This window comes from Choloepus didactylus, chromosome 5 (genome assembly GCF_015220235.1).
Source record: "Choloepus didactylus isolate mChoDid1 chromosome 5, mChoDid1.pri, whole genome shotgun sequence".
In the NCBI taxonomy this organism is placed as follows: domain Eukaryota; kingdom Metazoa; phylum Chordata; class Mammalia; order Pilosa; family Megalonychidae; genus Choloepus; species Choloepus didactylus.
In genome coordinates, this window is record NC_051311.1 from 60,483,822 (window position 1) to 60,500,548 (window position 16,727).

The following is a 16,727-nucleotide window of genomic DNA, read 5'->3' on the forward strand; positions in this document are numbered from 1 at the left end:
ACTCATTAAAGAATAAGAATGTGTCACATTCTTAAAATATATAAACTTTACAGCATATGATTCATGCCTGTAAGGAATTTAGGATCTATGTAGGGAAATAGGAATATAAACATACCATTATAGTAATCCATTCAAGGCATACATGGCTTAAATGGGCACAACAAGGATGCTTCTAATTCTGCTTGGGAAGGTCAAGCAGGGCTTCACAGAGGACATGAAGTTTAAACTTCAGTGTCAAGAATAAGTAGGTAAAAGGTGGGGGTGGGGGAGGGGTGCATGGAGGGAGAGCAGTGTTAATTCAAAACAGGGGAAACAACAAGGCCAAAGCACAGGAGTGAGAAAGTTAAGTAAGTCTACCAACTACAAGGATGAATGGCACATAAAGTTAGGAGATGAGGCTGAAAAGGAGATAGGCACCAAACCACGTTGAGAAGGAAATTTACTCTAACTGAAAGGAACTGAGGTATAGAAATCAATCTATTATTATTATTTTGTCATTGTTATTATGATTATTACTTACACTTCCCTGCCCTTTGAGTATGCTCCCATCATACACTGACTCTGGACTTGGTTACAGAACTTCCTTTAGCCAGTAAGGCAGTAACAAATTTGATAGTTTGCTCATGTCTACTTTGTCTCCCTTGCAGCCTACCTCTGCCAAGAGAATAAGCCCCAGATAGTCTACAGAAAGGTAAGTGAGTACATAGAACAGAGTGAACTAATCCTAGCTGAAGCCATTCTAGACCAGCTGACAGCCAGCTCACTCCCAGACACGACTGAGCCTAACCAAAACCTAAAGAACGACCCAACCAACCTGTAGATTTGTGAGCAATGTAAGGGCTTATTACTGTATGCCACTGACCTTTTGTGGGTATCTATAATATAATAATACATAGCTGAACAGAGATTGTAGTGTTTTAAGCAGAGGTCCCTATCATAAGAAGTCTGAGAACTTGCCTCTTTCTCAGTGTCTCTAGAGATACACGTCCATTGGTTCTCCTTCACACTGTACGCCCAGAAGTCGGCAAGATCTTGTGTTCCATCCCAGCCACCAAACAGATAAACGGTCTCTATAAAAATTAGAAAAATATGCATAAAAATAAACTTAAGTACACAAAAGACACAGGCACCCAGACCTACCTAGTGGTTTCTAAGAACATTTAAGAAGGTATATCAAAATTAAAGATGAGATTTCTAAACTGGTAACTTTCCAAAATATATCCACTAGTACTTCTAAAACATGAGTACATGGAAAGGCTGCAGAACCACTATCTTGAGAGATCTATAAAAATACAGAGAATTAGAAGGAATTCTCCAAGATTCTGATTCCATAGCTCTTCAGTGAGTAAAAAGAATCTATGTTTAAAAGTATCCCAGATGAATCTGATATGCAGCTAGTTAGCTAGTTTCTGTATGGGACAATGAATATATTTACATTTAATAATTTCTTAATAATAAAGTTTCAGATTGTTATAAATAAAAGCCCCAGAAGAATATACAGTGTACAGTTTAACATAACGACATCTAGTTGTTTCTGAAAAAAGCTTGACCTTAAAACTGATTTCTCTTTATTACATAAAACAGTGTTTGCTAAAGCCAGCTGTAAGTTAAATCTTACCACTACAGTAATGCATAGCCCTGGTGTTCCCATGGAAATTGGGGAAATTTTTTCTAAATATATTGTGGTAGCTTTTATTCCTCAGAAATCAACCTTTAAGTCATTCAAGAATCTTGAGAATGTGGTCTCTGCTGACCCTGAAATGTCTATTAATGGATTTTAACACTGTGACAAAACTGATTTCTTGCTCAGTGAATCTTGATACATTATGGATCATCATCAATCCTTCTTTATATAGTAATAGCACCTTTCCTTTCTTCAAATATGTTCCCCCTTTGTAAATTGCTTATGTCTACAAGTTACAAAAGACCACGAACAATTTTTTAAAATTAAGTAAAACACTTCAGGAAAATGGTAAAGCCCATCTACACTCTAATCAACATGCCTAAACATGTATATGTGGAGTGAGATTGCCATCTGAGTTATTTTCGACCACAAAGAGTTAGAATTCCAAGTGCACTTGGAAATACTATAATACCATTTAAGAAATCTCTCTCTATTCATAGAGTTGGGATCTCTTCTAAGAGATTTTTGCCACATTTTCATATAAATCTCAAACATTAACTTAATTTTCTAAACGAAAGTTCAATTCTATTCCCCAATAATCTGAGGAAATCAAAATACTTCATTGTTCTATGGATAAGGAAAGACCACTGGAGCAGGATTAAGTCCTAGAACCAGCAGGTTAATCAAGTACAGGTCATTTAACTACCCTGGGTCTTAACTTTTTCAATTACAAAACACTCAGTGCTGTGGTGAAGTTCTTCAGATGTAAGTTATATGAAAACATTCTAAAGTCTATCAAGATGAATGGCATTTCTACCCTTTACAACATGTACACAAAAAAATACTTTGTTAGTACCAAACATGCAATAAAAACAGCATTATGTCTGATTTCATGTCTAACACAGTAACTAGAAGAATTTTGATACAACATAAATGTAAAATAATGACAATCAGGTTAAAGTATTAAAAAACTATCATATCTCCGAACTACAAAGCAGTATTATCATTAATTAACATTATGTTTCCCAAATGGCACAAAGAAATGCCCAGATACTTAAAATTTTACAGGGAAAAAAACTAAAGAATTTTCATCTGGCTTGAAAATTATTTGCCAAGGCATCATTATAAATGCAATTAACCCTGCTAATGTCTGAACCCTGGAGGAGGAGAACTAAAATAGCAATAGTAGTTGACCTCTTGTTTTGTAGTGTTTCTGAGTACCCTTTGGATAAGGTTACCCTGGTTCATTAACTTTAATAACCCTTCCTCTTGGGCTCTGGGTTCTCAATGTTCTTTCTGAAAAGCAGGTCTCTTTGTAAGCATTAATTCTCACAGCAAAGGAAATCCACATTTCCACAACAGCCTCATTGATAGCAGAACAAAATAAAATCTGGCACAGAGCAAGCATCCCAATGAAATTAAGCCAGAATGTCATTCTTGCCCATGAAGTGTTGTAGTCCCAGTTGAAGTTCAATAGTAAAATTGAATAAATCAGATGAAAATAGTACCTTTTGACATACCTGGAAAAATGCATAATAAAATTTTTAAAATTAAATCATCTAATCATTTAAGTTGAATGGTTCAGAAATGAATTATTATCTACAACACCAGCAAAAGTATTACTTAACTTACAAAGGATATCAAAGAGCTTTAAAAATTATGTAAATAACTGGAAAGACCTACAGAGAAAAGAAAGGAAGTAGAAAAGAAAAAGAAGAAAACATTAATATTTCCAAGAGGGAGTACACTGGTTTACTGGATGTCCATTCCCACGCTTACAGTTATGAAACAATTCATTTACATCTCTGGGGCAGTACCACCTTTCTCAAGAAGGAGCCCTTTCTCTGTACCTTTTCTTAAAGAAGCACAGGCTATAGTGGCTATCCATGTCTCCTAGCACTCAGAGGAAGGTTCTTTCAACATTTTGTGAGTATTGATCTGAATTGGCAAGGTATATAGACTAAAAAGAAAGAAGACATGGTCCTATCCTCAAGGAGTTTACAAGCTATTCAAGAATATGAAACAAGTACATAAGTTACCATAATGCAAGGTCAACTAAATGCCATGAGAAGTAAAACACACCAGGAGGGTTCAAAAGAGAGAAGAAAATATATCTAGTTGAGGGGACTCAGGAAAGGGTTTGTTCTAACAGTGGTATTTGACCTATGCATCAGAGGACAGTTTTATATCCTTGTAGGAAGAATAGGGAACAGAGAAGAGGATTTTTCAAGCAGAGTAAAAAGTATGAACAAAGGTATAAAGACAAAAAAAAAAAAAAGTCTTAAAAGACATGGTATGGTCAGGCAATTCTCAGCTAGACTTCTGGCCTTACCACCACAGCTAAGTGACTCAATGCGTTCCTTAACCACTGGTTTCCTAATCTCTAAAATGGAATACATTACCTATCTCATACAGCTCTGTGAGAATTAAATTAAATAATATCTGTAAAGTGCTTAAAACTGTGTGAATGAATAAATACACTTTTTATATATTAAAAGAATACATAAGGCAGTAAGTGAAGACAGGTTAAAAAAAGAGGTTGAGGCCAGAACATGGAAGGGATTAAATGACAAGATAAGGACTTTGATTTGACTCCATAAACAGTAGAGTAGCTACAGAATATTTTAAACAGAGCTATGACAAGGTTAAGATCTAAACTTGCAGGATATAGCAGGATATAGGACTAGTACTGGATAGGAGAAGCCAGGGAATGAGAGGGATTAGAAGTAAATAACTAGTAACCTATGTTCAGAATGTTAAATCAATTTCATTCTGAGACAAAAAAAATTTCATTATTTAGACTAGAAAAACTAAAATTCAACCATATTCTTTGGCACAGTTTTTTTGGGTACCAAATAAACTCTAGATCTATTCACTACCAGTAGCACCAATCTACATATCCTATATGCACTAAATACAAGGTGGAAATATTAATATTTTGGTATCTTCCTACCACTTTGCACAAAGAAATGGGCTTTTAATTTTATGAACCCAACTGCAATATCTATCGTTGTACTCTGATTCTTACGGGTAAATAAATCAGGCTATGCTGACTGCATAACCCTCCACAAGATGGCACACTGCCTGTTTTCATAATTAAATCAATTTTTCCACTTTGAAACAGCATAAAATACAAATACTATGTATTCACATGCCTAGGCCCAAAAATTAAACAAAATTCACATGTCCAAAAAAAAAAAAAAAAAAAAAGTAGTAGAAAGCTTAACAAGCTAGTGATAGAAGTTACCTTAATCGTCACTTTAACATACATACCAAATGAAAAAAAACACATGAATTGAAACAGTTTTAAACACAAATTTATCTTCAAGATAGAAACAAAAACACAGGAGGACATTTAGTTTGGGTTGAAATAATTCTGAAAGTGTAGCTTAGTTAAGACCTTAACTTGACATGAGAATTCTTTAAGAGAGGAATAAATTAGAAGGGGAAAGATATTTTATATGCTCTTTTCCACTGCCTTCTTTAGCTACTCCCTTGACTGTCATGACAAGAAGGGAAAGAACAATATCTGAAGCCCAATTAGACCCAGCAAATTATCAACTGGATTCATTTTTAAACAGACCTGTAATCTTACATAAAACTAAGATTACAAAACTATAAAGAGACTGATCTTTTGGGTGAATTCAACATATCGTTACATGCTTGGCTAAAAGGTTGTATTTTAGGCCCATGACAATACATATTTTGTTTTTTATTCTTAATTAGGTATGCATTTCACAATTCTTTTTTGATGCACACTATACATAGCTACAGAAATATAGTATATGAATACATGTGTAAATAACAAACAAAATCCAAGTTTACTTACTCCGTTCAAAAGCTTCTTTTAAGAAATATCAATTAAAACCATATATAATACCACATACAAGAAAATGAAAGCACTTTCTAGTCACTACACAATAACCAGAGGTTCAGATTCCTACAGAAAGGCTCTTCCAAGTGGCAAGCCAATTTCTCTTCAACTTCTTTTGTATATACCAAATAGCGTGTCTTTGCTTGAGTCTTAGTACCTATTCTAATGCAAAAGGGGAGGAGGCTTAAACTGTAGCTTCTCAAAAGTCAATGAGAGTCACACAAAGAACTTCCTGGTACAATGAACATTTAAATTTTCAACTGAACAGACTTGTGCACTGAAACAAAATGGACAGTCCTTTTCTCTATTTACCTTATTTTACCAATAGTTGAAACTCAACTGAGAATTGAAGAACCTAGGTGGAGAGGTACCAGGTACAGAGAATATAATCAATAAAACCGACATGCATATTCTGTATGACAAAATACATTCCTTTTTTATCATGCTATGAGTGATTCCCTTAGGGTAGAAGAAAGCTTTGAAAATTAATTAGTGAAATGTGTCATCCCGTAATTTTTTTAAATGATCACTATATCTTTAAAGCTGTAGAAATGTGAAAAAGCTATACATTGAAAAAAAATAAAATTTAGGTACTATCATATTTTTGTTAATATTTAAGGAACAAGGTATATAAAACACTAGGAAGCAATATTTTTTTTAAAATATAAGGCACTTTAATAAGCTGAAATGAACTTTATGACGTTTTATTGTAGAGAAGGTGTTCTTAACTTTTTTTCAGTCAAATATATCTGAAAATCTGAGGCCCTTTGATCACTGCAGGCCATAGCTTCTTTTCCCATAACATGTACCTACACACAAAATTTTGGAAATAATGTCAACAGATTAAAAGCTCCTGCTTTACCACCTTCAAAATGCACACTTAAAATAATGACTGGGCTTCTTTAAACTATATTTCACTCCTGCTTTACCACCTTCAAAATGCACACTTAAAATAATGACTGGGCTTCTTTAAACTATATTTCACTACTTACGCACCAACCTTGTAAAATATAGAATCTCCAGCTTCTTCAAACTCTCCTTTGGAAAGTCATTCTTTTCTACTAAAATCACCTGATCTTCATCATCAGGAAATTCTTAAATATGTTTTAATCATTTTTCTTAAAAAAATGATTTCCCTTCTTTCTAAAAAATCAACCAGGACAGTTTATATAAACATGAAACAAATACACTAAAATGATAAATATTGGTTTGACAGAATGTGGGATTACGGGTGAGTCTCTATCCCCTCAACACTGCTTTTCAAATTGTTTGAGTTTTTTCAAAATGTTTAAAACTGTTTGAAAATGTTCCCGTAGTGAAATTGTATGAAATTTTGTCAAAAACACAACAAAAAAACAAAAAAGTTATCTAAACATACATAAAATTCTCTAAGCATAATTAATCAGTATATATTGTATGGTATATGATGCATATAAAAGTTGTTAATCTATAAACAATACATGCTTTATATATAAAATATATTATTTCACTAACTCTCACAACTCAGCTTAATATTCCCATTTTTATTGACATAACTTATTCAAGATCACACAAAAAGTCAGTGGAGCCAGGGTTCAAACCCAGGTATGTCTGATACACATCCAATCCTCCCCCCAAACTCAAGTCCCTAACTACTGTATTTGGATCCTATATCAGTAAGACTGGGCTAGAAAAGGATCTTTCAAAGATTTATGATAAACACAGCCTCTTTGAAGATGACTAAGATTAACCTGATGACAACTGTGCAGCAGGTCTCAGGAATATGAGCATATGATCAAGTAAATTCTTAAAGTATATGAAAGCACATTGGTAAATCACGCTATTACTAGTTCTTTGTGTGTGTGTGTGTTTAAATGCCCTTTCTTCCAATGGCCATTCTCTGCTGGGCCTCTGTTTGAAACCAACAGCTATAACATAACCGCTGGCCTTCAGTCAGGGCCTGTTAATGGTTTTATGATAGAAATAGGACTTTTGGAGAAAAAATTCCAAGGATATCCCAAATCCTGCTCTTGTGACCAAATTAAGTTCCAAAAGTATCAAATGTTACCCTAAAAGAATGCAAAGCTCCATATAACATTTAAGTGTTCCTACTTAGATCCCAAGATAAACCGTCAGTCAGAAAGACAGACATCTATTACCACCACCAGGGATGGAGTCTCACCACAGGAAGGATGGAAGGAGAGTAACAATGCCTGCGAACAGGAAATTCAGTCTTAGGATAAACAACCCACTCCACAGTTTGTAGGTGTGGGGGTTGCCAACAGAAGCTCAAACTCACACAGCACTGGGTGGAAAGCAGATGTCTCTTCAAAGAGCTGGAGGGAAGTCAGCTTCACTAGTGGGTGTCAGTTCTCCATAGCCAGCAGGCTGTGTGTGTGTGTGTGTGTGTGTGTGCATATGTGTGTATATGTGTGCACCAGTGAAAGATATAACAACAGGGTATGAGCTGGATGCCATACAACACACCCATCCTAGACTGTCTCCAGTGAATATATACATGTCTTGGACAGCAGGGGAAGGGCTGTACCAGCAGTCTCCTTATCTACTAGGGAATTTTTATCGCACCATGCTGACAGATCTGGTCTTGAGCAAAGGATATATCTGTGGGTCCCAGGGAAAGGCAGGAGGCCACTAGAGTTGTCCCCTACCACAGTAATGGTAACTACAGCTTTAAGAAGAATAGTTTATATGAACTAAAGAACAAATAGAATCATCAGAAAATGTAAATGTTAGGATATAACCAACAAAATACATACACCACAGAAAAAAATTAACATCTCACAGTAAATGACATCATGATATGAACCACTTATCAAGATTTATAGAAATGAGTGCAGTTTCCAAGTAAATATTTTTTTAATCTTCTCAAATTATTTTTATTTGAAACTACACATTTTAGTCATTGTGCCAGTTTGGATGTATTATGTCCCCCAAAATGCCATGTTCTTTAACGCACTCTTGTGGGGGCAGACGTATTAGTATTGATTAGGTTGGAACCTTTTGATAGTTTCAATGGAGATGTCACTAGTAACACCTTTGATTAGGGTGTGACCTGTTGATGGGACTGTTTCCATGGAGGTGTGGCCCTGCCCATTCATCTTGGATCTCGATTTAATTACTGGAGCCCTATAAAAGCTCAGAAACAGAAGGACTTCAGAGAAACTACAGCTGAGAGACACAGTTTGAAGATAGCCGTTGAAAGCTGATGCTGATTTTGGAGAATGCCATTTTGAAATGCAACCTGGAAGTAAGCAGATGCCAGTCACGTGCCTTCCCAGCTAACAGAGGTTTTCCAGGTACCCTATGTTCATGGCTTACCTGGATACTTTATGGCCTTAAGACTGTAACTTTGTAACCAAATAAACCCCCTTTTTAGAAGCCAATCCATTTCTGGTGTTTTGCAAAACAGCAGCATTAGGAAACTGCAACATTCATCTTTTAATAACATTATAAAACACACTTTTTTTTACTTCCCAACTTAGTTACCCATGAAAATTAGGATAAAATGGACCCATATAGGAAGAATTAATGGACTACTAATTTTGCAATTTGGCAACTTGATTTGTAACAAATACATACATGTATAAATTATAGACTTTTTTAAAAACATTTTTTATTGTGAAATATAACATACAGAAAAGTGAAAACAGTCAAAGTACAATTTAACAAGCAGTTATATAACAAATTCCAGAGATTGTTATGGGTTACAGTTTGGATTTCATTCCTTCTTACTGCTGAATAATATCCCATTGTGTGTATACCATATTTTGTTTATCCATACATCAGTTCATGTATGACACTTGGGTTGTTTCCATCTTTGGGCAGTTGTGAAAATGCCACTATGAACATTGGTGTGCAAATGTCTGCTCATGTCCCTGCTTTCAGTTCTTCTGAATATGTACCCAGTAGGATTACTGAATCACATGGCAGTTCTATACTTAGCTCCCTGAGGAAGTGCCAAACTGTCTTCCACAGATGCTGCACCATTCTGCATTCCCATCAGCAGTGAATAAATGTTCCTGTTTCTTCACATCCTCTTCAACACCTGTAGTTTTCTGTTTTTTAAATACTGGCCATTCTAGTAGGTGTGACATGATATCTCATTGAGGTTTTGATTTCCATTTCCCTAACAGCTAGTGATTTTGAGCATCTTTGCATGTGCTTTTTAGCCATTTGTATTTCCTCTTTGGAAAAATGTGTATTCAAGTCTTTGCCCATTTTTAAACTGGGTTGTCTGTCTTTTTATTGTTGAGTTGTAGAATTTCTTTATATATTCTGGATATTAAGTCCTTGTCAGATACGTTTCCAACACAATCTGACCTCCCACTATTTCTCTGACTTCATCTCCTACTTCTCTCTTCTTCACATACCTTTGATCTAGCAACAAATAATCTGGGTAAAAAAGCAAAGAGTAGGGCTATGGAGAGCAGTAATTTATTTTGAAATAATATCATTTCAATAATGAACACCATTTTTACAGAGTAAGGAACTATTTGAAGAAATTTGGTTCCAATACCTGGTTCAGCAGAATTTACCACAGAATGTCAAAAATTAATGTAGGTATTTACAAAAATATACTAGTAATGAATCTTCCTTGAAAACTACACAAAGGTAGACAGACAGAAATTTTGCACCCAATTTCAGCAATTTCATGGATCTCCTTAACTCCCATAACATGGAAATACCAAAAAGGGTGAAAGGGTTGAAAAAGGGATGGTATTTGGGAAAAAACATAATCAAAGCAAACTGGAGTCTATGGTCAACAGTAACATTGTAATATACCTCCACTAAATGTAACAAAGGCAATATGCCAATGCTAAGTGTATATGAGAGTGCGATACAGGGGAGGAATATGGGATTCATGGTAGTGGTGTTATTTTCTGTCCTTACTATTATATTGTATTTATGACATGTTATTTTTCTTTTTATCATCTTTTTTATTGTTGCTAAAAAAAAAAAAAACAATTTTTCTTGTAGTAATCAATATGTTCAAGTGCTGATTCTGGTGATAAATGTACAACTTTATGATGATATCATGAACAACGTATTGTACACTGTGGATAAATGTATGGCATGTGAATATAACTCCATAAAATTGTAGGAAAAAATATATATAGGAGTAAAAGTGTTGGAGAAAACATGGTGAGAGGAATGTACCTATCTACTGTTGCTGAGCAGGTAGAATGGTGTAGCCTTTCTGAAGGTCAGTGTGGTGGGTCCACAAAAAGTTAAGTATGTGGGGACCATAAGGTCCTGCAACCTCATTATGGGGTATGTCATTTGAAGATCTGAGAGCAGAGACAAGAATAGACATTTGCAAACTGTTGTTCATGGAGACAGTAATCATGATTTGCAATGGGTGGAGGTGACCCAAGGGTACAAAGACTGAGGAACAGACTGGTGAACTGTGGCGTATACATACAATGGAGTATTGAGCAACTACGAGGAGTGAAGCTGTGAGACACACAACGAGGTGAATGGAACCTGTACACAGTATCTGAGTGAAGTACGCCAGAAATAAAGGCAAACACTATAATGCCTCACCCATATGGACTGACTACAATGTGTAAACTCAGAACTGAATCTTAGAACATAGCCTAACGTGGACATGATTATTGTAATAGTCCCTAGATTGTAAGCTCTTACAGCAGTCAACTCCATTCCTGAATTGTAATGCCTATCTCTAAACTTTAAGATGCTGATCCCTTAGTGTATAACCTGATTGGTCTCTGGAACAATGAGTATCTCTGAGACACCTGAAACTCAGAGCTAGAGCTCGACAGATACGAATGTCAGTATTAGTGCATACAGCAACTGTTAAAAAAAAAGCTGAAAAAGAGCCCAGACTTCAATTAGTGATGTGAATGAAGCAGATATAGTTAAGACTAGGGCAAACTGGGCCAAAAGGCAAAGGCCAAAACTGACTGTGTTTTAAAACTTCAACTTCCATGTGAGACCAAGGGAAGAGATGTCTATTTGGTGCAGGATCTATATTTTCTAAACAGTATAACTCTACAGTCGGTTTGTTCAAACACCACAGTTACATGGAACTTTGAATAGGAAGTGAGATACGGTACATTAGTATAGGTTAGAGTGAAATAGTGACACATCCCACAGTAATTTGGGCAGAGAATAAAAAATATATTTACAGCCCCCTCCACCCCACCCCACCCCAAGGAGCTGGGGGAAGGTGCAAAAGTGTTGGACTTCCTCACCTGGACTAGTGTTGATGTTGTCACAAACACTGGCGGTTTGATGTGCCAAGCCCTCGATCCTGGGACTTGCCCTTATGAAGCTCCTTACTGCAAAGGAGAGGCTAAACTTGCATATAATTGTGCCTAAGAGTCTCCCCAAGTACCTCTTTGTTGCTCAGATGTGGCCCCCCTCTATCTCTAACTGAGCCACCTCGGCAGTTGAACTCACTGCCCTCCCTGCTACATGGGACCCGACACCCAGGGGTGTAAATCTCCCTGGCAACGCAGGGTATGACTCCCGGGGATGAATCTGGACCCAGCATTGTGGGATTGAGAATATCTTCTTGACCAAAAGGGGGATGCAAAATGAGACGAAATAGTTTCAGTGGCTGAGAGATTCCAAATGGAGTTGAGAGGTCACTCTGGTGGACATTTTTATGCACTATATAGATAACATCTCTTAGGTTTTAATGTATTGGAATAGCTAGAAGTAAATACCTGAAACTACCAAGTAGTCTGGACTCCTGAAGACGATTATATAATAATGTGGATTATAAGGGGTGACAGTGTGATTGTGAAAACCTTGTGGATCACACTCCCTTTATCTAGTGTATGGATGGATGAGTAGAAAAATGGGGATAAAAACTAAATGACAAAAAGGGTGGGATGGGGGGGATGGTTTGGGTGTTCTTTTTTACTTTTATTTTTTATTCTTATTCTGATTCTTTCTGATGTAAGGAAAATGTTCAGAAATAGATTGTGGTGATGAATGCATAACTATATGATCGTAATCTGAACAGTTGATTGTATACCATGGATGATTGTATGGTATGTGAATATATTTCAATAAAACTGAATTTAAAGGAAAAAAAAAAGGGGTGACAGGGAGGAATACGGACAACAATGGTTTGTTGAAACAAAAAATGAGAAATGCTATGGATGTGAGCTACAGAAAGTTATTAGAATTATAAATAGTATACTTTGGTTTCTTTTGTTTTCCAAATCATAGGAGATTCCTAGATGACCCATCCCCACAACTAGACACTTGCTTAAATTTAACCTGAGCCACAATTCGAGTCTTGTGAAAGTCTGTCTGAACCTCTTTCTATGACTTGTTTGAGTCATAGGACATTTTTCCGTATTTTTTTCTCCCCTTCTAGATACCTGAATTCTCAGATGACGCCTCACTTCTACTGTACCTCAATATAACCTAAACCTAGCTGCATTATCAGTCCAGTACAAAAAATAAGTCAATAACCAATTAAACTCAGTAAAATAAGTTTGCTAAAGATTTTGGTAAGAGAAGAGAGTCATGTCACAAATTATAGTATTTTGCCAGCTGCTGGCTCAACTCCCATTTATCTCTTTGTTCTACTTCTTTTTCTCTTCTGATGCTAAGAAGCAAGTTCTTCTTAGGATTGCAAAGAACAGTTTCTTCTACAATCAAGTCTCCTAGGTATTTTACTACATATCCCAAGTAGCTTCCCAAATAAATATAGTTTCCTTTCTAAAAGGAATGCTGGTGAATAAAATTTTCTCCAACTTATAATACATATTACCATGGAAAGTTTTACACAATACATTTTAAAGAAGAAAATCTAAAACCACTGGTAATTCTACCACCCAGAGATAACTAATGTCATTATTTAGATTTGTCACCTAGTTTTCCCCTCTATGATCAAGAATGAATTCCAAAAAGAATCATCATTTATATCCCAATTTCTATTTCAAGATATCAAAATGGAGATGAGCGGTCTCAGGTAGCATCTTCTTTGAAACATAGTTTTAAAACTTTTCTTAATAAAGCAAAAGGAAAAATTCCACATCATAATGTTTTATATGTTATCCCTTTAACTCATTAAATCAAGTTAAATCTTTTCAACTTCAATGTTCATGAATAGTTAATACTGTTTCCTCACTAAGAGGTAATGGGAACATATTGAAAATCAAGCCCGTGTGACTTACGGATAACTTTCTATTAATCGACCTTTTCAATATAACTTCAGTTATACTGTAAGTTTTTGGTTCCTTTTAACAGCTGAAAATCTAGTCTGACCATCATCCATGGGTCCAAAATAAAGCATAACCTAACATTCACAAGGCTTTTTTATCCCCCTGGGGGGTTGGGAACGATGTCATTGAAACAGTTACAAAATGTTTCTTCAAAAAGTAGTTCTCGACAAGGGAACCTAAGATAGCGGGTAGGTGAGACAGGGCAAAAAAACACCTCTGTGAAAAATACTAGATAAAAACCAGAAGGTGACCCAGAATACCAGTTTCAGCGATGCACCAGCTGGACAAGGTCTGCTAGAACCACAGGGGCCGTACACTAGGTGAAACCAGGAGTCTGCATTCTGAAACGACTGAGTAAGCCAGCTGAAAGACCCGCGGCCACACTATGGTGTGGGAAAGCCAAGGGTTGGCATTTGGAGACAGACTGGTTCTTTAAAAAAACAAAAAAAAGGGAAAAACCCAGGAGTGGCTGCAGTTGTGACACTGGGAACCATGCAGTGGAGCGTGGCAGGAGTGGGCTGAGCTGGCTTCTCGGTGTCTGGTGTGGAGGATAGCCCGCTGCAGATTCCCTCAGGACCATGGGAGTGGAGGGGAGAGCCAGAAGGAGAAAGAAACCCCACTGCTTGCAGCTGGCTCCCCGGCATGCTGGAGACAATCCTGCCTGGGGCCGTGCCCACAGCCCAGAGCCATGTCAGTTGTCCCAGAGCTGGGAAGAAGGAACTGTGCAGGGGTGAGGGGTTGAGACGCCCCATTCAGCCATCTTTGCATCAGTCTGAGAGCGCCGCTGCACAGCCGGGTGGCCCTGGGCTTCCCCTGAGGGACAGCGTGCACTTGTGACGCAGCACAGCCTTCCCTCAGCAGAGGTCCTGGAAGATCACAGCTGAGAAGAGGGGCCCGCTCAGAAAACCCAGGGACGCTATGTCAATGCCAGTGGTTTGTGGGTCAGCAACAGAGAGGGTCTGGGGCAGAAGTGAAACAAAGGCTTAGACTCTTGGCAGCAGCCTTGAATCTCTGGGAACACCTGGGGGGTTTGAATATTAAAGCTGCCCTGCCTCCCTAGCCACCCGGACACACGCCCCACATTCAGGGTGGACGGCTCCAGAAACACACCCAAACTGAGTTCACCAACTGAACCCCACAAGAATCATTTCCCCACACACCACAGAGACAGAGTTGAGGAGAACTGACTTGAGGGGTATAGGTGACTAACAGATGCCATCTGCTGGTTAGCTAGAGAAAGTGTACGCCACCAACATGTACTTCTGAAAAATTAGATTGGTTTTTTTTTTTCACAACTTGAAAGAACCCTATCAAGCAAAGCAAATGCCAAGAGGCCAAAAACAACAGAAAATCTTAACGCATATGATAAACCAGACGATATGGAGAACCCAATCCCAAACACCTAAAACAAAATATCAGAAGAGAAACAGTACTTGCACAATTAATCAAAGAACTACAACCGAGGCAAGAAAACATGGCAAAGGATATAAAGGACATGAAGAAGACCATGGCACAGGATATAAGGGACATAAAGAAGACCCTAGAAGAGCATAAAGAAGACATAGCAAGAGTAAATAAAAAAATAGAAGATCTTATGGAAATAAAAGAAACTGTTGGCCAAATTAAAAAGACTCTGGATACTCATAATACAAGATTAGAGGAAGCTGAATGACGACTCAGTGTCCTAGAGGTCCACAGAACAGAAAATGAAAGAACAAAAGAAAGAATGGAGATAAAAATCAAAAAAATTGAAATGCATCTCAGGGATACGATAGATAAAATAAAATGTCCAAACTTAAGACTCATTGGTGTCCCAGAAGAGGAAGAGAAGGATAAAGGTCTAGAAAGAGTATTCAAAGAAATTGTTGGGGAAAACTTCCCCAACACCTTCTATACAATATAAATACACAAAGCATAAATGCCCAGCGAACTCCAAATAGAACAAATCCAAATAAACCCACTCCGAGACACATTCTGATCAGACTCTCAAATACTGAAGAGAAGGAGCAAGTTCTGAAAGCAGCAAGAATATTAAAGCTGCCCTGCCTCCCTAGCCACCCAGACACGCCCAACATTCAGGGCGGACGGCTCCAGCAACACACCCAAACTGAGTTCACCAATCTTCATCCAAGAATGTTATGGATTTAAGAGGTTAATTTTAAGCCCCACAGTAAACACAAAGAAATTATCAGAGAATATGACCATAGAGACAAAAAGTAGCAATTCACCACATACAAAGGAAACAACATAAGACTAAGTTGTGACTACTCAGTGGCCACCATGGAGGCAAGAGGGCAGTGGCATGACACATTTAAAATTCTGAGAGAGAAAAATTTCCAACCAAGAATACTTTATCCAGCAAAACTCTCCTTCAAATTTGAAGGAGAGCTTAAATTTTTCACAGACAAACAGATGCTGACAGAGTTTGCCAATAAAAGACCTGCTCTACTTCGGATACTAAAGAGAGCCATACCGACAGAGAAACAAAGAAAGGAGAAAGAGATATAGATATAGAGAATTTTAACAGATATATATAGAACCTTACATCCCAAATCACCAGGACACTCATCTTTCTCTAGTGATCATGGATCTTTCTCCAGAATGGACCATATGCTGGGACATAAAACAAGCCTCAATTAAAAAAAAAATAAAAAAAAAAAAATTGAATATATTCAAAGCACATTCTCCGACCACAATGGAATACAAATAGAAGTCAATAATTTTTGAATTGTAACTCCACTATTTATTTCCTACATGATATAAAATACACAAACTCTAATGACAAATCAGTGGTTTTGAACCCAATGTAAAATATGTAATTTTTGACAAGAACTATATAAAGGTGGGGGAATGGAGGAGTATAGGAACATAGTTTATATGTCCTATTGAAGTTAAGTTGGTATCAAAGAAAAACAAGATTGTTATGGATTTCAGAGGTTCATTTTAAGCCCCACAATAAACACAAAGAAATTATCAGAGAATATGACCATAGAGATGAAAAGTAGAGTAGGGTTAAGAGAAA

The 16,727-nt window shown here is 36.9% G+C and overlaps 1 protein-coding gene across 1 annotated transcript in view; it reads right to left on the reverse strand.

Moving 5' to 3' along the window:
• MKLN1 (muskelin 1) overlaps positions 1 to 16,727 on the reverse strand; it is a 228,747-nt gene that overhangs the window by 86,175 nt on the left and 125,845 nt on the right. The window contains 1 exon segment of the mRNA XM_037836141.1: positions 958 to 1,070. Within this exon segment, the coding sequence (XP_037692069.1) occupies positions 958 to 1,070 (113 nt within the window).